Below are 22817 nucleotides of genomic sequence, written 5' to 3'. Positions count from 1 at the left end.
ACAAGAAATAATGGATAGAAACTGATGAAGGCGAGAAGCAACCGAGAACTAAGGAGAAACTTCCTAACAGTGAGAACAATTAACCAGTGGAACAGCTTGTCTTCAGAAGTTGTGGGTGCTCCATCCCTGGAGGCTTTTAGGAAGAGATTGGACAACCATTTGTCTGAAATGGTACAGGGTTTCCCGGCTGAGTAGGGGGTTGGACGAGAAGACCTGTAAGGTCGTTTCCAACTCTTATTCTGTTAAGGACCACACTAGGCTTTGCACAGCTTAATAAATAGGAAGGGGCATGATTCATTTTTTGGGGGGGGGGAGATTTTAAGACTTTCAAAGCCTGTAATTGTAAAGCTTAAGGTGAAAAGGGAGAGTGCATATTCCCCAAACTGACCCTGTAGTTTGAACCCCATGAGTTTGTGTGTGTGGGGGGGAAACTTTGACAACCATGAATGGAGGGGTCTGATGCAAACATGGAATGTCCCTTTTTCTAAACAGTAGCAGCGCATGAAAGGTGAACAAGTGCAGCAGAAGATTAAGGTTGGGAATTGGCAGGACAAGCTAAGCAATTACGAATGCAAGACTTCCTGTCCTAGGGCCACTGTTCTTTTTATATATGTTCCCATTTTGAAGCAGGCATGCTCCAGATGCCTGGACGTCTGACCAGCAGATATTCCCTACCTCAAATGTAAGGCACAGTGGAGGTGGGAGTAACTAGACAGAGACACCGAGGCCTTAGTGCTTGGAAAGCTCAAGATGTCAAACTGTATTTGATGTTTGCATAACCCTTTCCTAAATAGCGAGTGCTTGGTCACAGCTGAGACCCATCTGAAGCCTATGGGACTTGGCAGCCCAATTCTCACGCCTGAAATTAGGTGAGAAAGTTGTTCTGTGTTCCCATCCCCACCCTTATTTCTGGAGAAAGAGCATCAACATGTCCCAACATTGTCCATTTATGGTAGCATTTTGGTTCTGTGATCTCACTAGAGTTTGAGGGAGGGCATGAGCTACAGATTCCTGGCCCCTTGAATTAGACACCACAGTGCCATTTATTAGATTTGGTTAGCTATCTAAAGCATGTCATATAAACTCTGGCATTCTACTTTGACATGGGTAAAAGCTAAGTGGACTAAGACTGTTTGAATGGGAAAAAAAGGCAAGGAAATTCCAGCAATTAAAAAGTTTGATTAATTTAATTGCAAACTTTGTACAAAACTAGGAATTCTGAGAAACACACATTGTTTTGAAACAGTAAAAGGCAGCCACATTTATAAAATGAAAACCTTGAAATAGGTTTATGGTCAGTATCAAAGCAGAGTATGCAATAACAGAAAAGAGGTACAAAAACAAGGCCACCAGCCCTACATGGGGCAGAAGCAGGATGTTTACCTGCTTAGGAGCATCCGGAATGCATTTGAGGGAGGGGTGATTTGCTCCCCCCACTCCCGCTTGGGAGTCTAATTAAGACCCATTTTGAAATGGGGGAAAGTGCAGTCCCAATAACTTTTCATACAGTCCATTTCTATTTTGCGTTTCTGTAGCATTCATACAGCCAACGTTCCAAAGGTTTTTTTTCTTTCTAAATTCTGTGTTAAGTTTTGAGAATTTAGACCCACTGTAACTGAAACTGCAAATCAACCATCTGTTACAATCACGCCGATCCTATACCCGGATAGTACAATTACAATTCTGTTGCATTAATCGAAAACAAATCACTCCCTGATGTAAGGGAGAAGAAAAACATGTGCACCCCTTCTGTCCTTATCAACAATTTTTAGACTGGAGACTCTCATCCACTCAACCCTTCACCATTCCCCTAAGCACCTGCTTTGTTGGATGCAACTTAAAAGTGAAACCCAACTGGGTAATCCCCCACCCCAAAATATGTCAGAAGTCTTAATAGTGACACAGTGTCATAAGGCAGGAATTCTTTTAGCCAATTTCTGTCTCAAAGACATGTATGGAATTCTAGGCAATGGAGCAGAAATGTCTTCTCATCAGATTCTCAGGGTGGATGGGTTCTTTCTGCAGCTTCAGTCTAGACAGAGTTAAAAAAAACAACCCTCTGTAGGTGTAGGGAGGACATAGTGAAATGCACCCAAGGAAAGCACAAAAGATCGGTCTAGAGTTTTGTGCTGATCCCAAACAGTCACCACTTATGCACTGAGGAAGAGCTCTCTTCTCTTTCTTCATCACCAATGCCGATCTAGCTCGGACAAGCTCGCTCTGTTGGCGGAGAGAGTCCAACGAAGGCATTCTGTGTAGAGCACCGACTAAGAATGGGCACCCACATTTCTCCTGGGGCAAAAGCCTGTTCTTCACCCCACCGTTGAGCTTCCCCCGTGGTAACCTCTCTTATAAAGGATTTCCGTTGATCTCAAGTCAGGCAGTGCTTCCTTCAGCAAGTCATGCAACGTGGACGGATGCTGTTCTCAGATGGAGGGTTGGGGTCCACCTAGATTTCAAGGAGAGCAAGAAAAGAGAAAAGTTACAAATAGCTCCCCCAGGGCAGCCAAAAAACCAAAACAAGACAAAAAAAAACCCTTTCCCAGCAAAACATGTTGTGCACCACTCTCCCGTGCTAACCTCTGAGTAGAGAGGAGGTGGTCGGAAACGAAATTCTTGGATGTAGGCAAAGAAAGGTCCTTCAAGTAAGGCAGGAGACTCATCCAGAGAAGGAGGGGACAAGTTCTCAGTGGCGTCTTCAGCAGACACTATAGAAGAGTACTCTGGAGGAGCTAAGGAGAAACACAGTAGCTTAACTTGAATGCTTCTTACATAATTTCTAGGCTTAAATCTAGATGATGCTACCAGCAGGACCTCATTGGTTTTTCATAAATTATCCCAAATACCATGGAAGGACAAAGTTTGTTATAGCTTAGCGGAGTCTGTGAACCCAGACTAAGAACCTTATCTCTGACTTTCGAGTGAATTCATGCAAATGAAATTTTATTGCTTTTAACCGTCCCAAGAAAGATGGTATCTGGTCAGGTCTTAGAATTACAGAAGGTTGCAACTTGCTACACTGAGAATGCCTCAAGTCATAAATGCATGCTGTAACCGCACACATCAGGAATTCATCCACCCGCCTTAACTCCCCCCCACCCCCATAAGCCATTACAAAGGATTTTTTTTAAAAAAACAAGCAAAATACAGTCCAGTAACACCATCCCGAAGAAGGTCTGTTTCTTACAAAAGCACAATTGTGGGAATTGTACTTGAGGCAGACTTTCTCAGTAGAGAGGGTGCAAATTCAGGACCACCAGCAAGAGAAACATTTTCTTTGCCTAGTTTCAATCACTAGGTCCCAAAAGTGCTTTTTTTGCAAAACAAAACTGGGCTTTAGGGTTTTTTTCCCCCTTTGAAAACGTTTCACTTCCCATGCAAGAAGCTTCTTCAGTTCTAACTGAATTAGAACCGAGTTAGAACTGAAGACGCTTCTTGGATGAGAAGTAAAACATTTTCAAAGGAAAAAAAACAACAACCAAGAAAGTCCAGTTGTCTTTTGGAAAAAGCATCTTTGGGATAACCATGACCTGGATCTCCATAGACTTTCAATCCCTAGATTTCCCAATTTGTTTCACTTTTCAACTTTAAGCTGCTTACCCTCAGGCCGTTCAGAGATCCCCAACTGTAGCCAATCCATATTCAGGCTGTACTGGCTGCTGATGCTCGAAGTGCGGCTGCCAAATGGGTGTAAGGGGATTGTGCCTATCACTAGTGGCAACTCCAGGAGCAACTTAGAAGTTCCTGGGATGTCAACACAGACCTGCCAATATAAAAAAAAGCCCACCATTAGCTATTAGGGAATACAAAGAAAAATATTCTCTATTTCACCCAGCATAAATAAAGGCAGTCCAAGTATCTGAAGACCTGTTTATTCTACATTTCAAAAGCTAAGCCTGCACTTCATCTGTAAGCTTTGCATAACTTAAGACATTCAACTTGTTTCTAGTTCTGGGCATCATACCTTAAATAGGATTTACACAAATTTCAACAGGGGAAAAGGGCAGTGAGAAAGTGTGTGTGTGTGTGTGTGTGTGTGTGTGTGTGTTAGAAATCAAATCCTATGAGATTGAATGAAGATGTCTCTATTTTTCCAAAGTTGGACAATGCACACATAAGCATACTTGCATAAGGTAGAAGGCATCTGATAATGGAGCTGGTAAAAATTGGAATATTCTCCCCAGGGAAGCTCTGTTTTTCAGCCTAAAAAAAGTCTAGACAAGAGGAATCCAACCCTGGGCACTTTAAGATTTTGGGACTTCAGGTCCCAAAATTCCCCATCCAGCCATGTTTGCAGCATGACTAGCTGGGGAATTCTGAGGGTTGAAGTCCACAAGTCTTAAAAGTGCCCAAGGTAGGATCCCCCCAGCTTAGAATATAGAAGAAACCTCATATTTAAATATGTGCCTTTAAATCAGTTTGACTTCTGGCGATTACATGGACAAGTCCATGCAGTTTTCTTGGCCACATTTTTTTTGGAAATGGTTTGCCTTTACCCTTTTCCTGGGCTGAGAAACAAAGGCTGGCCCCAAATCACCCAGCTGGCTTTGTGCCTGAGGCAGGATTAGATCTTATGGTCTCCTGATTTCAAGACATGTTTAGTTAAAAAGAATCTTTTACCAAACTAATTTCAACCACTCTATTTTGGTTAATTTCACTGATTCTGTCCATCTTGTGAATCATCAACTTAGTACCAGATTAAAATGGATGCTTTGAAATAGTTCATTTATATGATAACAAATAAAAATGAGATTATCTGGAGTGCAGAGAGTTAATCCACCAGACAGTACCAACTCCCCAATGTTTATATGAATACCCTTCTTCAGCTCACCTTCAGGGCATATTCAACATGGATGATGCGACACTGCAGGATAGAGGGCCCAACCGGTGGGATCTTTAGCGCACGGCCATGCCACACCTCTCTCGTCCTTGCTACAATGGAGTCTCCCGCAATGCTTGCCACCACACATTTCTTCTGTTTTTTAGTGCCTCGGGCAATGAACGTTTGTGTCTGAATGATGGCAGCCTTTGGCACCACAGAACGGTTGGTGCAGTTGTCAATTTCAGCAAAGATGGGGATGACCTCACCTGAGAGAAAATGGAAGAGAGGCAGGTCTTTTAGACTGTTTCCTTCGCTGGTCTTTGAAATCTTTGCAAGGGCATGCCTAAGTTGGATGGCAACTTCTCCCTCCCCCCACAAGTATTTTGATGGCCTAATTCTTCATGAGGGAACCTCGAGAACATTTTAGTCAACGCTATGTTCGTGGTTTATATATTTATCAAATTGATACACTGCCTATCTCACCTAAGTGATTTTGGGTGGTTTACAAATAAAAAAAGAAAAGAAAAGAAACCCAATTTGCTCTAGTGGTTAAGGCACCAGGCTAGAAACTGGGGGACCGTGGATTTAAGTCCCACCCCTTAGCCCTGGTAGCCAGCTGGGTGACATTGGGACCAGTCAGTCTGTCTTAGCACAAGTCCACCTCACAGGGTTGTTGTGGGGAAAACAGGAGGAAAGTGTATTGGATATATTTGCTCCCTTGGGCTATTGGTAAAAATAATAAAGGCAGGATACAAATGAATACTAAGCCATACAGCCATATAAAAGAGACACAGATGAGAAAAAAAAAGTTAAAAACAGGACCAATTAAAAAGGTGAGGGAGTACCGCCAAGCCGCTAACCACCCTCACAGTGGGATGTCACTTTTAGATCCCCATGCCAGCTTTGGCATTTGGGTGACTGCAGCTATATTAAAATGAGCCATTCACCAAGATTCTACATGCTGGGCACATCTGGGTTAACAATGAAAAGAGGAGCTATGCCACACTGGAGCCCCCCTCCTAAACTATTGTCTAAAAGATTACCTGGTGTGTAGCCTTTCCGATCAATTTTGGCTGAAACCGAAACCTGGCCACGGTTACAGTACCACGCTCGCGCCAGCTTTTCTTTGGCACCAGCCTGAGGAGTCTGTTGGAAAAAGTGAAAAAGGAAAGAAACACATTACCAACAGGAAAAGGAAGATCTGGAGTTGCTTTCCTTTTTCCCAAATCAAAAAATGTTCCAGTGAGAAAGAGTATAAACTTGGAGAAAGGTTAATAGACAATAGCAAATTCCTTATAACAAAGCACTCAGAGGAAGAAGGGTTTTTCCCCTTCAGGTGCTGGATAATTTATTGTTTCTAGATCCCCAGAGGCATAAAAATAAATGAACCCTTGTGTGACAAATGATTAGAGTTTGCTTGTCCTTCAGCATGAATTAGACAAGCTTATGACTGGGTTACCTAGTAGTTACCAACCATGGTATTAGGAGATACAAACCATGGTGATGAAATAAGCAGCTCAGAGATCTGATTATAGCTCTCTAATATTTGGCAAATCTCTTAAGGCTGCAAATTCTGGACAGCTCTGGGTTAGGGAAGGTGGGTTTATGATATTCAATAAAAGCAGGGCAATAAACTTCGCCATCATGACAGAAATCTTAAAAGACTTCAGTTCATTCATATTGTCACTGTTCGTTCCCCACATCTCTCCAGGATACTGCAGAGAATTGTAAGAGGCAAATACAATGGGGATGTTTTTGATAAATGAGACACCTAAATTAAGTAGCATGAACTTAATGCTATTGAATTAAATACTACACTTTCTGGTGCAAATAATATGTTATACACAATTATAACCTAATACTTTGGACACAAGAATAGAACAGCTGGCAATTAACTGTACAAGGCCATTAAGCAGCTGTAGTTCTTAAGGAGAGGCTAAGATTGATCTTGACCAGTCTATGAGACTAGATAAGGCCTGATTAGGTATCTCCAAAGAATTCCATGGCTGTACCAAGACAGGAAAACTTTAAAAATAGCCTGGAAAAAGGCAGCTGCAAACCACTGTTGTATGCATGACAAAACTATATGGGATTACCTGGAATCCAACTACCTCCAACAAATAATCTTTTATCAATTGTACATTACTAGTATGATCCAGGTTAGCTTTCTGGGAATAATCTGGAATGACTGTCTTTCCTTTGACATCCTATCTCAGCTTACCAGTAAGGCTGGTGTGTTGATATCAATGGGTTCAATGACTGTGAACTCCTTCTTGGCTCGTTTGACGGAAGACCAAGGCCGGTGTAATTTGGCCTTCACCCAGTAGCGGACACTGCCATGCTTGCCTTCAAAGGAGGTGGCCAAGGTCCTGTTTTGGGGAAAAAGAGTTATTACGACTAAGAACAAGGCCGGTGCCAGCTGCTCCAGCTAGAAAAAGCCTAAAATAGCCACTATTATGGACTTAAATGTATCTGGAAAAGACAAGGACTTACCCTGGGAGCTGGAAAGTGAATGGAAATTCATGCCTTCCTGCCTGAAGGACGGTGACATCTCCATTGTCTATTAGGGAAACAGAAAAGAACAAAAGCCCCTTTCAATATTTTTTTTCCATAAAGTTCTGCCAAACTTTTGTTCAATAGCAAACCAACAGAACTTAGGTGAAATGAAACACATGCACATCCAAGATATAGCAAACTGGAGATACGTAACCAAGAATTGTTCAGGTACAATTAACCACAAAGGTGGTTTTTTTTTCAAAAACACAAACAAAACAGCAAGATTACAGAACAGGGCTGCTTATACATTTTCCACAATAAACTTATCCTTCTGCCTTTGACAAAAGCATCATACACCCAAGGAAAATATCCCGATATACCTGTCAATGGAACAGGTTGAAGCTACGCCCAATTCCTATTGGCTTACAAGTGCCAATTTGGAAACTCTTTAATTTGCCTAATAATACTACAGATTTCAAAGCAAGTCCCCACTTTAGAGAGCAGTGCATGTCGTCTCGGGCACTGCAGCATTTCTTTTCCCCTGTCTCCACATTATATAATGCACGAGTTTCCGAGAAGGGAACTTGGCCGATCCAAATTTGCCACTTGCATCCACTCCCTTCTGGAACGGAGCTCGGGCAACCGGCCCCGCTGGAGGGATTCTGCAGAGGGCAACTGCACAAAGAGTTGAGAAACCAGCCCAAGAAAGATTTTTTTTTTTAAATTTTTATTTTAATTCCATTTATATCCCGCCCTTCTCCGAAGACTCAGGGCGGCTTACAAGCTTAGCAGTAGCCTTCATTCTATGTATATGCCTGCTTATTAGGGGCTTTCACACACACCCCAAGCGGCATTATTACAAAGTCAGCTTAATTGCCCCCAACAATCTGGGTCCTCATTTTACCTACCTGGGAAGGATGGAAGGCTGAGCCAACCTTGAGCCTGGTGGGATGCGAACCTGCACTAATTGCAGGCAGCTGGTGTTACTTAAGGAGGCGTTAGCCCACTGCTCCACCAAGGCTTTATAGATCCAGCTCCCTCGGTCAAATCCGCCTTCCCCATCAGCCTAAACCAGTCTGCTCCAAAAGAAGCCGCCGCCCCGGCCAGGCCAGCAAAGTCCAGCGCGGCTCCCTGCCCGCTTCCTTCTTTCCCGCAAGAAGCCCGAAGCTGGGAGGCGTGACGCGCAGCTCCGGCGCTTCCCAGAGAGACGAAGGAGCCCGGAGAGGCTGGGATCGGGACCGGAGCCCCGCAGAGGGGCGCGACGGCCGTCCCGTCCCAGCTCAGAGCAGCCCCGAGTCCGGCACGCCCGCCGGCCGGAGCCGCTCTCGGTCGGATCGCGCTGGGTCTCTACCTGGCGGGGCGAGGAGGGTCTCCCGGTGGTTGAGGAAGTCCACCTGGTCGCCGTAGCTCTGCGTGTAGGCTGTGCTGGAGCCGGCGCTGCGGGACTCGGTCCAGTGGACCTTGGCGCAGCCCTCGGCGTGGAGGTGGAGGGAGCCCAAGCGCGCCTCGCCGGACAGCTCCAGCACGACGCGGCCGGTCACGCTCTCGCCCGAGCTGAAGACCGGCGGCGAGGCCAACTCCGGGCAGTCCAGCACGATGGCGAAGCGCTTCAGCCGATCGAAGAGCATGGCTGGGAGGAGGAGGAGGAGGAGGAAGAAGGGGAGGAAAAAAAAGCAAAAAAAAAAAAAGCTCGGTCGGAAGGGAAGCCCGCCGTCCGATCAAGTAGGGCGCAACTGGCGCTTTCGCTCGCCTCGACGCGCGGCCCCTTTAAATGCTCCAGCGCCGCCCGCGCGCCCCCTCCGCAGCCCGCCGCCACGCCTCCGGCAGCAGAGCGGCCAATCCGAAAGGGGAAGGTTGGCCTTAGAAGGCGGGGCGAGAGAAGGCTTTTCAAAACAAGTCGACCAGCGGGCGCTCCGGTTTTTTGAAAGTCGGCTGGCGAGGGCTGCTCGGCTGCCTGTTTGACCCCTCTCTGGCTCTAGAGCAGGGGTCTTCAAACTTGGCCCTTTTATGACTTGTGGACTTCAACTCCCAGAATTCCTCAGCCAGCTTTGCTGGCTGAGGAATTCTGGGAGTTGTCGTCCACAAGTCATAAAAGGGTCAAGTTTGAAGACCCCTGCTCTAGACTTTGTTGTTGTTGTTAGTTGCGAAGTCGTGTCCGACCCATCGCGACCCTATGGACAATGTTCCTCCAGGCCTTCCTGTCCTCTACCATCTTCTGGAGTCCATTTAAGCTCACGCCTACTGCTTCAGTGACTCCATCCAGCCACCTCATTCTCTGTCGTCCCCTCCTTCTATTGCCCTCAATCTTTCCCAGCATTAGGCTCTTCTCCAGTGAGTCCTTCCTTCTCATTAGGTGGCCAAAGAATTTGAGTTTTAGCTTCAGGATCTGGCCTTCTAAAGAGCAATCAGGGTTGATCTCCTCTAGGACTGACCGGTCTGACTGCTCTAGACCAGCGTTTCCCAACCTTAGGAACTTGAAGATGCGTGGACTTCAACTCCCAGAATTCCCCAGCCAGCTATAGCTGGCTGGGGAATTCTGGGAGTTGAAGTCCACGCATCTTCAAGTTCCTAAGGTTGGGAAACGCTGCTCTAGACTAAGAGCTTGCAAATGGGGACCGGGGTGGCAAGGGGGAGGGGGAGGAATTTCCAGAGAGAGAGAGAGAAACTTTCCTCCACTGGGCAAAGTTAGCTTGGCAAACCGGCCAGATTATTTCCCCCCCCCCCCGATTTCGGAAACCCAAAGAGAATCGAAATAGCTCGATGTCAGAAAACAACACTGTAGTTTTTTTTTATTGTTATGGCTTTCTGCCTTCTCCCGCCTTGCACAGGGCTTCTACCTTAGGATCTGGAAGGAAGGTGGCGCTCATTTAAATGCCACTTGGGCTCCTGGATTTCGGGGGTTTGTTTGTTTTTCCGCTGGTATTTCCCCTAAATGCACGTGTCCTGTTTCCACCCCCCCCCTCCTTTCTATAATTAGGGTGGACGTTCTCCGTACCAGATCTGATCAGAATTTCTATTTCAGTCAACTGAAAGTGCAACTGTATTGCCCTATCTTGCCCTGAAGGCTGAACAAATACGCACACCTTGATGGATGGGTCATTTTCTTGCCAAAAGAATTACTTTGGAAATTACCCTCTCCTATATCTGCTTTTCCATTCCATAACTGGGTTTGGGGGGGGGGATTTAATTCTTGGCAAGTGTCACTTCTGTCATTCTCTGTTAAGGGCCTTAGCTGACTGGGGAAGAATGAACTCCCGATCTAGGTAGAAAAGGCTGAATACACCTTTTTCCATCACTGACTTTTGCAACCTTCCTTCCAATCTCCCAGGTACAGCCAGGGGTTTTCCAGCACTAGTTTGGGAAACCAAAGGACTTGAAAAACTAGAAAGGCTGCCTGATCGAAGGAAGGAAATTTTGTTCTCTCACAAGGTACTAGCTCTGAATCTGGGACAAGAGGGTGTCTTTTCACCCACACAGCTATAGATAAAAATCATGATTACCTTCTGGAAATTTGGCACTGTTGTTCCTATATAATCCTTCCTGATAAAAGATCAAATGCAAAATGGTACAATCTCTTTCTTCAAATTTTGGCAGGCTCATCTGGGCTAAGGAGAAACCAACTTAAAAGCAGTGCGGAGAATTGTAATATAGAGAGAGGAGGCAAGGATACTAAAGATTGCCTCCTGCTTATCTCCATGTCTAAGGCAGGGGTCGGCAACCTCGGCTCTTTTACGACTCGTGGACTTCAACTCCCAGAATTCCTGAGCCAGCTATGCTGGCTCAGGAATTCTGGGAGTTGAAGTCCACGAGTCGTAAAAGAGCCGAGTTTGCCGACCCCTGGTCTAAGGACTCAAAAATTGCCAGTGGAGGAAAAAGGGAACATTCTAAGGGCATTTTTTCTCCCCTTGAGTGGACATATAAGAAGGCTGAGAGTTATTGGGGTCAAATATGTGCTTCAACTCAGAAAATTCTTATAAAAATGTAAAATTGAAACCAGCAGTTTTAGATTTGAGGGAGAAGTAGTTGAAGAAAAAAATATTGGACTTTGTTTCTATATATGAAAACTGCAATGAGACTTTTTTAGAGATAGAAAGATTCCCACAATGGAAGAATAGATGGTGAAGTTAAAGAAACGGATGGCAAAATTGACTACTTTGATTAAAGGAAACACCTCGTCTGACTTCATTTCTGGGTGGAAGTTAGTTTAGACGTTTTGATAGAAACCAAAAATAATACAGTATTAATTTTGAGATTTGACAATGAGAAATGTTTATGATTATAGAAATTCTGGGTATTGTTGAATTTTAGATCAAAAAGTTTAGATATGTTATATTTTGTATCAAAGAAGCTTAGAAGTTACTCTTGCTTTATATCTTTTCATTTTTCTTTGTTTCTTCCCTTCCCCTATTTTTTTCCTTCTTAATAATTTTTGTCTGTTTTTCATAGCTTATCTTTTGTAGAACTTTAATAATAAAGGGGAAGGCAACAATCTTGTCATCTTGGACATCTGGTATCGAGAAGTAAACAACCTAAGGACATCGAGGTTCCTGAATACCAGGAAAAATTACAAGCGTTCTGGCAAAGCAGTCACTTGATGAGCATAAAAACACCCATATTTTGCTCATAAGACATGGCTTTGCCAGAGGCGGAAAAAACTTCTTTCAACTTTTGGTGTACACTGCCATCATATGGGAACCAGGGGGAATAACAAGTGCATTTTTGCATGCGGTAATTTTTTTGTTGTATGATATTTAATGGCCCAGAAATAAATAGCCAAAAGTAAGCAACACAATTCTGGGAATGGATTAATGGTGCTGTAGTCTATTATGCTCATAGGCTTTCATACACTCTACTTTTCTTCAATAAAGATGCAATATTGGTAGAACATCCAGCCAATCATTTCATGTATAATAAACGGAATCTCACAATACAAGTGATCTAACTGAGGACGCTCCTATAAATCAGATTCTCAAAATGCATCCAAGTTGAACACAAATTCCAAAGAACAAGGATCCCTGTTGGCATATGATATACCGTAATACCTTTCTTCACTCCCACTCTTATACACATACTTCCTTATGGTATCTTAAAGGTTAACAGCCAATCAAAAACTGTTTAATTAGATTTTTTCCCCCAGATTAAATTTACAAAGATGCTTTAACTCCCCAGTATTGGCTGAAGAAAACCAGGTTGGCTACCATTCTAGAATTTAATATTTGAAAGGAGTATCTTCTAATTTATATTATAAATCTAGAAATGCAATACATCCTCCAACTGTATTGGATTAAAGCTAAATTTCTAGGCAGTTTATGTTGGATAGAAATTCAGTCCTCTTGCACCTCACTTAATGGGAATGAGCCAATTCTTTGGGAATAACGGTTGCCTGTAAATCAGTTCCTGACATGTAATCATGTGAGATTCCAGTTGAATTTTTTTAACATCGTTTGCTTTTTGTTAAACCACAAAAGGTTTTTATTATTACAAAAATATTATAATTTATATATTATAATATTATAATTAATATATATTAAGGAGGCGCAGTGGGCTAACGCCTCCTTAAGTAACACCAGCTGCCTGCAATTAGTGCAGGTTCGCATCCCACCAGGCTCAAGGTTGACTCAGCCTTCCATCCTTCCAAGGTAGGTAAAATGAGGACCCAGATTGTTGGGGGCAATAAGCTGACTTTGTAATAATGCCGCTTGGGGGGGGGCAAAAGCCCTAATAAGCAGGCATATACATAGAATGAAGGCTATTGCTAAGCACATTGGTTTGTGCTTAAATTGTAAGCCGCCCTGAGTCTTCGGAGAAGGGCGGGATATAAATGGGATTAAAATAAATAAATAAATAATTGCTAAAAAGAATACGCTAGCCTTTTGTTAAGACCAAGTAAAAGAGTGAAAAATAAAAACTCCAGCCCCTTCAAAACTCCTCCAGAAATGATGATAATGATGATGCTGATGATGCAAATCAGAGATCATTAAGGGATATCTTGAAGCTGCAATAATTCTTGTTCTGGAATTACTAGTAGACCAGTATCTCCTAATTAGAATTCAGAATCTGTTGGACACCTCCAGTGATGAATTGTCGGTGCTCCATCACTGGAGGTTTTCAAAAATAGACTGGACGACCATTTGACTGGGATGGTATAAAGTCTCCTGCCTTGAGCAGAGGTGGGACACAAGATCTCAGAAGTCCCTTCCCGCCTTATGATTCTATGTTCTATCCACACAACTCTCTGCCCAACTGAAATTTTACAATGATTTTATAAATTAAAACTAATAGGTTAATATTCTGCCAGGCAAATCACTAATCTTTACCATCGTGTTTCTTTTCAGAAATAGCCTTGGATTCCATACAATATCAGCATTTACAAAACAGAGAATATTAGGATTAGTTAGTTTCGTGGCAAATGAAGACTTTATGACTGTTTAGCAGCCATTTTGTGAATAAACTAATCTCCCGCAGCAGCCATTTTAGGAATGTTTTTAATATTCTAAATGGGCCTAAAAAGATTGCCTGGTCCTGAAATTGATTAGACAGACAGCTGAATTAGTAAAATACAAGAAGCCATATAGTGACTGAGCCATTGATTTGCATGCAAAAATGTAGGCCTAGTTCTCCCAACCTGACCTCCAGAGAAAGGATTTTAGGCAGCAAAACTAGATTAGGCATGTTTATACATGAGTTGTATTGCCAATATATAAAGAAGGCAGATCAATCAGCTGTTTTGATAGAAAAGAAGGTTACCTATCAAGAGCTCCTGCCCTGCTGACTCATAAACTGAGGTAATAATCTGAATTGCCTAAGGAAGGGTGTTGTTTACCAAGCTAGTTAATTGCTCCTAGTCAAATCTCAGAAAAAGCTTTTTATGTTTACACATCCTTGTGCAAATAGCTCCAGGCTTGGTATCCTGTGCCCCAGGAAGATTTCTGAAAATGATAACTAAAGAAAATAAGAAATGCATCAGGAGATTCTCTAAAAACTATGGAGAAGTGCTAAATTAGAAGCTGTTCTCTCTCTCTGGCTTCATGCTCTTCCTAAACATTCCTAAAATTCTCTTCCAAAATTGTGGGATTTTTGAATGCAGTAATTTCAGGAGTACTTGCTCATCCACTCTACTACTATTAGGTTCCTTCTCTAATTGTCCCCAATTATGCATCTGCTATGGAGGGCAAAAACTACAGACATAAACTTTTCTATGATGGGACATGACTTTGGAGCAGATCTTTACACTAGGTTCTTATGTTAATAGCACTTAAATGTTATCTTTTTTTCCACCTTTCTTGCAGAATGTGATTTAAATTTGTTTTGTAATCTCCTTATTGCTGTTTTAAGACTCAGCCATGCTGTACTTTGTGGTACAAATTTATGAATAATAAGTATAAACATAAATATACACCCTGTAGTTTATAATGATTGAGGATTTATGTCAATGATTGTTCATTGATTTGCAAACCAGGTTGTATACTGATCATAAACAGATAAGGTGTGACGTTTCTCCACCAAAACAAAACTTGCATTCATCTTGCATTTTATGTGTTATGCTTTGTGTACAAAACCTGGAGCATCAATCCTTGTGTAAATTCCCTTGCTTCTTAAGAGTGCTATGGTCCTTTTGTTCTTAAGTACCCTAAGAAGAAAACAAGAGCTATGCCTAGTCCAGATCGACCAGCAAGATGTCTTTGGGAAGTCTTCAAAGAGAAACTGAAAGGCAATTGCCATTTTTGGCTGTTGTTATTCAAATGTTCAGATCTCTTCTGAACATGGAAGTTCCATTTATTTACCAAAGCAAAGAATGCTACAGAGAAACCCAGCAAAGGAGAATTCATTTAATGTTAAGTATTTCAATCTGCTAGAGGCTTATTAGAAGCCTTTGAAAAAAGTCTCCTCTATGGTTATCTTAACAAGTGCCATGTGCATACTCCCTTCTGAATATAGAGGTATACTTACCATCTTCTGCTGCTTATAGTGTCACTGTCCAACCTTAGCCTCTTGAAACTGTATGGACTCTAACTCCCAGAATTCCCCAGCCAGCCAAGTATTGGCCTAGAGCAGGGGTCTTCAAACTTGGCCCTTTTATGACTTGTGGACTTCAACTCCCAAAATTCCTCAGCCAGCATGCCTGGCTGAGGAATTCTGGGAATTGAAGTCCACAAGTCATAAAACAGCCAAGATTGAAGACCCCTGGCTTAGAGCCTGCAACTGTCTAAAAAGGACAGAATTTTTTGCCTCAAGAGATCCAGAATTCTGGAACTACCCATGCCATCTTTTTCATCATTGCATGTTTTTCTTTGAATTTCTCATAGAAATGAGAGAAATACAGAATCCTTTCTCATCAGGTTAAAGATCTGCTACATTTTCAAACAAGATAAAGTATTTTCACTTCCCCCTTCCTTTGCATTTCTCTTATTTTTTCCCCTTCCACTTCCCTTAGCTCTTATGGGTGAATAATCCCGCAGAGCTGTTTTATGTTTTCACCAGTTGCTTCAGTCAATGGGTGGCACCCAAAGATACAAATATTTTAAATGAATTCTAAGAATGGTGATTCCTTTGATACTCAACCACCATTAAAGCACAAAATATAGACATCTGTATCTATTTTGACTACTTTGAAAGCAAAGAACACCATACGCTTCAGTATTCATTAGCAAAAATGACAAACTAGTTGCACCAAGGCACTTTCCAGCATGCACATGGATGTTTCAAAGCCTGTTGTGTTTCTAGCATTTTAGTGAACCCAGCTGTCTACAAATTCTTTACTTGTTTGTATCCCACATTAAGTACAAAGAATTGCTGCCACTCCTGTGTAGCAGCCTGTTGGTGTCAAGGCAAGACACCAACAGGAATTAATTTTCCCAATGGAATTCATGCTTCTGTACAGCTTTGCCCAAAAACCCTTCCTTCCTTTCTTCCTCCCATCCACTTTTCCTTTCTATTTCTACATTCCACTCTTCCAGCCCAAACCTAGTTAAGAAAAAACAACAATGTCAATGCAAGAATATCAAAACAGCCCACACAAGACGCAAATGAATCCCACTGAAAAACTGACAAGATCTGCCTGCGCTAACTTTCACAATAACCTTTCAGGCATTTAAATACCAGCTCTTCTCAAGTGCATACAGTACCTTGGAAACGTGGTTTCTGTGTTTAGCTGACATTTGACAAATGATTTCCTGAAATGCACCAGTTATGAAGCAACATTTCTTTTCCCTTGCAAAGTGCTGAACATGCATAACCATAAACAAAAGGAAGTGCAAACTTGGACATTAAAGGGGTCCTCCACCCAGGTTTGTTTTTTGTTTTTTGGTTTTTTTGCCACAACCCTGAGAACAGAAACCTTTCCAGTTTGGGGAATACTGTAATAAGTCTTGACACAAATTTTATGTGAAAAGGCAGGGTTGTTTCTTTGGGCTGGGTGGGGGGGGGTTGGAAATGGTTAAATTGCTGTTAATGATTGAGTTCTGTTTTAGTTAGCACAATAGTCATCTGTTTAGATAAGGGGTGCTTTAGAGCACATTCCATGTCTTGGTCCCCCTCCCCAGAGAGTGGGAGTGGACCAAAGAGACAAGATCATGAAGGTGCAGAGACAATCCTGCCCAGGTAACCAGAAAGTCAACACCTGGAGGAAGACAGGGGGGGGGGAAAACCCTCTCACCTCTGATCAGGTGCTGCCGTCTTCGCAGGTAGGTCTCGTAGGCAGTGTAGTCGCTATAGACCGTGTTCATGCCAAAACTCTTGCTCTCCAGCCAATGGGTAGCCGCCAAACCCCGGGCGCAGACTGCCAAAGCTCTCACTTTTAGTCCTTTGGCCACATCCAACACCACTCGCCCGGAAAGCAGCTCTCCTCCCCGGTACGCGATTCCAGGACCCCGTCCCGCGTCCAGCTCCAGCATAAAAGTACGGATCCTGCTGAAATGCTGCATTTCGGACTGCAGGATCCTCCGGTCAAACCGCTGGAGAGCAGGACCGGCTGGAGGCTGCTTCTGAACTACGAGCGCGATGTTGGAAGGGTGTCTTTTTTCCCCCTTTCCTGCAACTGCTCTTCAGCACGTAGCCCTGGGCTGTGCTCCACAGCAAAACTGATGTGTGTCAGATCAGGCCTTCAGATGTGCAGGTGTGGTGCAGAATCCACGGGTCTGGAGATGCTCCTTATCTCCGTGAAGGGCCCGGGGTTTGGAGGGGGAAGACCTGAGCTTTGCCTACACAACCACTATCTGCAATCACACAAGGGAGACTGGCTGGCTGATTCGCTTTCCTGTTGACTTATTAGGTGCGTCGCCTGGCCTTAACTGTAAAACTGACAGCAACAGGCGAGGAGGAGCGTCACCAGCAGAGACACCTCCCTCTCCTGCCCCCCCTCTTTTTTTAAGGGAGTGTCTTCAAAGTGCAGCGTGCAAAGACGTCGTTCAGCCTATGCGCGGAGATAACAATAAACGCAAGATGGAGGTGGAGAAGTTAAAGCTAGTTATTTCCCTGCTGGCCATTTTTGACACTTGTATATTTGCATTTAACCCTTTGCGATAGAGGTAGCCGCTTTTTAATTTGCTTTTGGGATGAACCGAATGATTTCGAACGGGCAAATGCTCACATTCTGGATAATTGTTGGTAACCAATTAATAACTATTTCCTGGGTTAATTCTATTTTGTTGTAGTGTTAAAAACTGACATTATATATGCAATACTGACACACACACACACACAGAGAGAGAGAGAAAGAGAGAGAGAGAGAGAGAGAGAGACTTGACAGTCAGATTTATCTATTTTTTTTACAAGTTGCTTTGGGTGTTCAGTTATTGATCATTGGGTTTTATTTGGAAAAGTAGAGCATATATATTGGTGCATTTCTCTATTTGGAAGATTTCAAATTTATCTGTTTGGAAGATGCATATACCACCAACTCCACAAAGTATATATGCATGTGTGTATATATTTAAAGCATGGGTATCCAGCATTTTGGTTTGCCTGGACCACATTGAGTGAAGGGGAATTATCGTGAGCCACATATAAAATATATCATATAGTTAAATCACATAATAATGTTAAAAGTTTAAAAACTTGTGGAGCTGTAATACTAGTTGTCTAGGGCCATATCCAGTCTGTGGGCCGAGGGTAAGAGATGCCTGATTTAAAGTATATACATATATACATGGCTGCCAAAATAAAAAAGTAAGAATGTAATTACCAACTATTATATTATAATAAAGCCTGTTTAATTTGAATCCCATACAGTTTGTGATTTGATTGCTGCACTTTGTATCTCTAGCTTTTGTTTATATCTCTAGTAATTGTCTGTTCTTAGACCTATTTTAGAAATGATTGAATGATTTAGAAATGACTTATTTCAGAAATTGTACATTTATGGCAGCATTGTCTCTCTACAGTGAAGATCTGTTTTGCATGTCAAGAGTGTTGTTTGGTTCTTGAACCCAAGGGTCAGTCTCAATGCTTATTGTATATGATTAGGTTTTTATTGGCTATCCTCATTTCCTGGCTGCAAAAAGACCCCTCAGAGGAATTCTGTCGCCATGATTCCTGTCAAAGCCTAAAAGTTAGGATTAGGATTGAAATGGAGTGGGAGAAGGAAAAGGGATGATTGTAGGAGAGCTGACTATTTACATCTTCAACTTTGTGTCCCTAAATAAATTGTTGCATTGTAAATTTAAGGTTAGGTGCTTGGAATGCAACCAAATCTAGATTCAATGCAGAACTTGCCTAATTTAGCAGCTCATCCCAGTGCAAATCTTACTTCAGTGTAGCCACTCGGTGCATCTAATGAAGGATAGAATAGAATAGAATAGAATAGAATAGAATAGAATAGAATAGAATAGAATAGAATAGAATAGAATAGAATAGAATAGAATAGAATAGAATAGAATAGAATAGAATAGAATAGAGCTGGAAGGGACCTTGGAGGACTTCTAGTCCAGCCCCCTGCTCAAGCAGGAGAACCTATACCATTTCAGACAAGTGACTGTCCAGTCTCTTCTTAAAAACCTCCAGTGATGAAGCACCCATGATGTCTGAAGGCAAGCTATTCCACTGGTTCATTGTCCTCACTGTTAGGAAGTTTCTCCTAACTGTTAGGAAGTTTCTCCAGGTTGCTTCTCTCTTTGGTCAGTTTCCAACCATTGTTTTTCGTCCTTCCCTCTGGTGCTCTGGTGAACAACCTGACCCCCCACTTCCTTGTGGCAGCCCCTCAAATATTGGAACATTGCTATCATCTCTATCCTGTTTCTTCTTTTCTTTAGACTAGCCAAACCCAAGTCCTGCAGCCATTCTTCATATGTTTTAATCTCCAGGCCTTTGATCATTTTAATATCTCATAGAACCTCTGAATGAACTTCACTAGTGAGAAAAGGTGCTACCCTTATCCTTCTGGAGAACTTATGCAATCCAAGTAGACAATACAAAATTAGATAGATTACTAGATAAATGGGACTGGATCACATTTGGAGCATTTGGTAGCAAAGTTGCCAAGTGTCTGCAGCCAATTTGTCGAGAGGGTTTTTGAGCAGAGGTTGGACTAGAAAACCTCTTAAATCCCTTCCAACTCTGTTATTCTGTATTCCCAGTAATTTGAGACATATGCATCATACCAGGATTGTTTATGAGAAAAAGAGTGTAGTTACTCAACTATGACATAAAATAATACAAAGCATGCAACTTCTGAAATTGCGTTGTTCTATTGAATTAAAAAAAGTGAGGAATTATGAAACAATACTTGTTAAATACTTGTTCAGCAGATCATATGGTGTTAATATTAAGGGAAATAGGGGAAAAAAATCATATTGTTCTGATTGCTGAAATAAGACAAAATGCTAATCTGGCCCCCAATTTTGCACCTAAAAGACATTCATATGGCCCTTTTCTATGGTGTTGGGACAATGCGCACAATATCCAGGGAAAGAATGTCTATGGAGGTTCTCAGTCGTCCAGGTCATGGTTGTCCCAAAGGTGCTTTCAAAAAGACAACTGGACTTTCTTGATTTTTCTTGGAGAAGTTTCACTTCTCATCCCAGAAGCTTCTACAGTTCAGGAGTTCTTTCACGAGAAGTTGGAATTGATTGATTGACCTTCCCCCCACCCAAAAAAATCCTTTGTTTCCTTGCATGTGGCAGCGGTGGCAGATTGCGAAGGAGTAACGGCACAGGACTGGAAGTCAGGTAAGGAAAGAAAGGCAATTTCTCGGGGGAGCGATGATTTCTTTCCTTACCTGCCCCGCTTGTTCTGAGGCCGCTTTCTGCTCAGACGCGTTGCTCTTGCCAATGGCCCAACCGCCCATTTCAGCATCCTTCCTCCCCGAGCCTCCGGCGCTCCACCTGTTCCTTTGGTCGGCCTGCCGGCCCCCACCTCAACACCCTGCCCACCGCCGCCCAGCACGGCCACCCTGGGGCTGCAAGGGCTGGCCTGGCATGGGAAGGGCACATGCCCCACCCTCCCGCCACCATGCAGGGTAAGGTTGCCACACCCGCCCAGATGCCCTTGCCTCCCCCAAGCGTTTTTTTTTTTTACTAATCTGCCTTTCAGCGCATTCCATTTCTCCATTTGCTTCTCATCCTTCGCCACGTGTTCGTGGGACTATGGGTAAAAAAAAAAGTTCCATCAGATTTTCTAACTTTTTGAGATCTTGCGAGAAGTTAAAGTCTGATGGAACTTTTTTTTTTGTCCCACAAACACGTGGTAAAGGCTGAGAAGTGAACAGGGAAATGGAATGCAGCTGAAAGGCAGGTTAGTAAAAAAAACGCTTGGGGGAGGTGAGGGCATCTGGGCATGGGCGGGCCCAGCAACCTTACCCTGCGCGGCTTGGGCAGGTATCTGGTAGGGGGAGGGAAGCAGCTGGTCTACCACCATGGTAGTGCCGCCGCATTGCTTCTCTACCCCATGCACAGGCCTGGCCCCGGCCCCACCCCTTGCATGGAGCGACCTGCTCCCGCCGCTCCCCCCTCCCCACGTGGCACCTTCTTTTCAGCTCTGACGTGTCACTTCCTCCGCCATGTGTGGAACTAAAAATAAATTTCAAGCAATCAATTCCAACTTTGCGATATCTTTTTTCTTCCCGCAAGAAGTTGAAATTGATTGATTGATTGATTGATTGAACTTTTTTTTTTTTTGCACAGAGAGGCAGAGGCCTAAAGTGAAAAGGTTTTATAAAATCCAGCTTAAAAAGCCACTTGCCCGGTAAGATTTTGATGCAGGTTGCTCATGGACGGGACTTAAGGCCTTGGACTGGGGTGATGGCACGTGTGTCCACAGAGAGGGCTCTGCGTGCCACATGTGCCACAGGTTCACCACCATGGATCTGTGGTATTGATGAAGAGTTGCCAACTGGCTATCTGTGGGACCACCTTTTTCTAAGGACATCTACCTGTCCTACTAAGTCAAATAAGCTGGGCATGGTCCCGTGCACACCTCTGCAAACCGCCGCCGCCCGTTTGGAGACCTGCCGCGCTCGTCAAACATGGACAAGCGTGGCAGGCCTCCGAACGGGACGGTGGAGGTTTGGAGAGGTGCGCATGCACCTCTCCAAACTGCTGCCGTCCTGTTTGCACAGCTGCCGCATTTGTCCGTGTTTGTTGAACGCGGCAGATCTCCAAACGGGACGGTGGAGGTTTGGAGAGGTGCGCACGCACTCTACAAACTGCCACTGTCCTCTTTGCACAGCTGCTGCGTTCGTCCGTGTTTCTTTCAAACGCGGAGGAATGCAGCAGCTCTGCAAACGGGGCAGAGGCGGTTTGGAGAGCTGCTGCGTTCATCAAACACAGAGGTTTGGAGGTCCCGGGAGAGGGGCATGGCGTTTGGGTGGCTCCGGCGGTGTCCGGGCTGAAGGCGCCGCTGCAACCCAGTGCCCGTCGCCAGGGAGACCCATCACCACCGTCGCACAGGTGCCTCACGGTTCGAGGGAGTCGCACTGCAGGACACGCTTGCGAGGCTTCCTTCAGCTGGGGAAGGGCCTGTTGCCTCTGAGGGGGGCCGGGCGGGATCCTCTGAAAGGCCATTTCCTTCCTCGGCCTGTGAGTCTGTCCTCCCCCCCCAAGCTGGCGGCACTGGGCAGCGACAGGTGCATGCGGCTCAGGATGCAGTGCAGGCATAGGGGTGGTGTATGTTTTTGCTTGTTCTGCACATGCGCGTGCGTGCCCACAGGCGCGCACACATTTTGCGGCTGCCACTTTTTTGTCTGTATGACGGAACCGGTTCCGAGTGGCTCTTTTGCTGTTTCGGGTTGCTGATCCCTGTTCTAATGCTTTGAAGACCACAATTGCAAGAAGGAGAAAGAGGAGGAGGACAATATAATATTCTTATTTCTCATTTATAGTTTCCACATATTAAAAATTAACCAAAATTTCTTCCATTTCAACATTTAACATCCTTTCATGTCACTACATCCAAGTATATTAGTTACATTCTATCATTCTTAACATATATACATCTTAATCCATGTCATTTAAAGAGCTCACTATTTCAATGTTAGTATTCATACATCTGTGTTTTATTTTCTTTA

At 43.6% G+C, this 22817-nt stretch overlaps 2 protein-coding genes across 4 annotated transcripts in view; both read right to left on the bottom strand.

The window, feature by feature from the left end:
• Positions 1 to 22817, bottom strand: part of RPL36 (ribosomal protein L36) — a 343666-nt gene that overhangs the window by 311364 nt on the left and 9485 nt on the right. The gene's annotated exons all lie outside the window — the stretch shown is intronic.
• Positions 1175 to 17533, bottom strand: ARRDC2 (arrestin domain containing 2). Of its 3 annotated transcripts, XM_083372326.1 has the most exons (9): positions 16974 to 17533; positions 8670 to 8948; positions 7316 to 7382; positions 7044 to 7191; positions 5866 to 5968; positions 4832 to 5088; positions 3601 to 3763; positions 2581 to 2732; positions 1175 to 2449 (listed from the first exon to the last, which is right to left on the bottom strand). In XM_083372326.1, the coding sequence occupies exons 1-9, from the start codon at positions 17239 to 17241 to the stop codon at positions 2393 to 2395; spliced, it is 1494 nt and encodes a 497-aa protein (XP_083228452.1). In that variant the 5' UTR covers positions 17242 to 17533; the 3' UTR covers positions 1175 to 2392. The 3 variants fall into 3 exon arrangements, with proteins under 3 accessions (XP_083228452.1, XP_083228451.1, XP_083228453.1); XM_083372325.1 differs by having other exon boundaries at positions 1175 to 2732; XM_083372327.1 differs by lacking the exon at positions 8670 to 8948 and having other exon boundaries at positions 1175 to 2732.

This window comes from Vipera ursinii, assembly GCF_947247035.1.
Source record: "Vipera ursinii genome assembly, chromosome: 1".
Taxonomy (NCBI): Eukaryota; Metazoa; Chordata; class Lepidosauria; order Squamata; family Viperidae; genus Vipera; species Vipera ursinii.
Note: the sequence above shows the minus strand (reverse complement) of the source record. Positions and strands in the feature narration are given on the sequence as shown.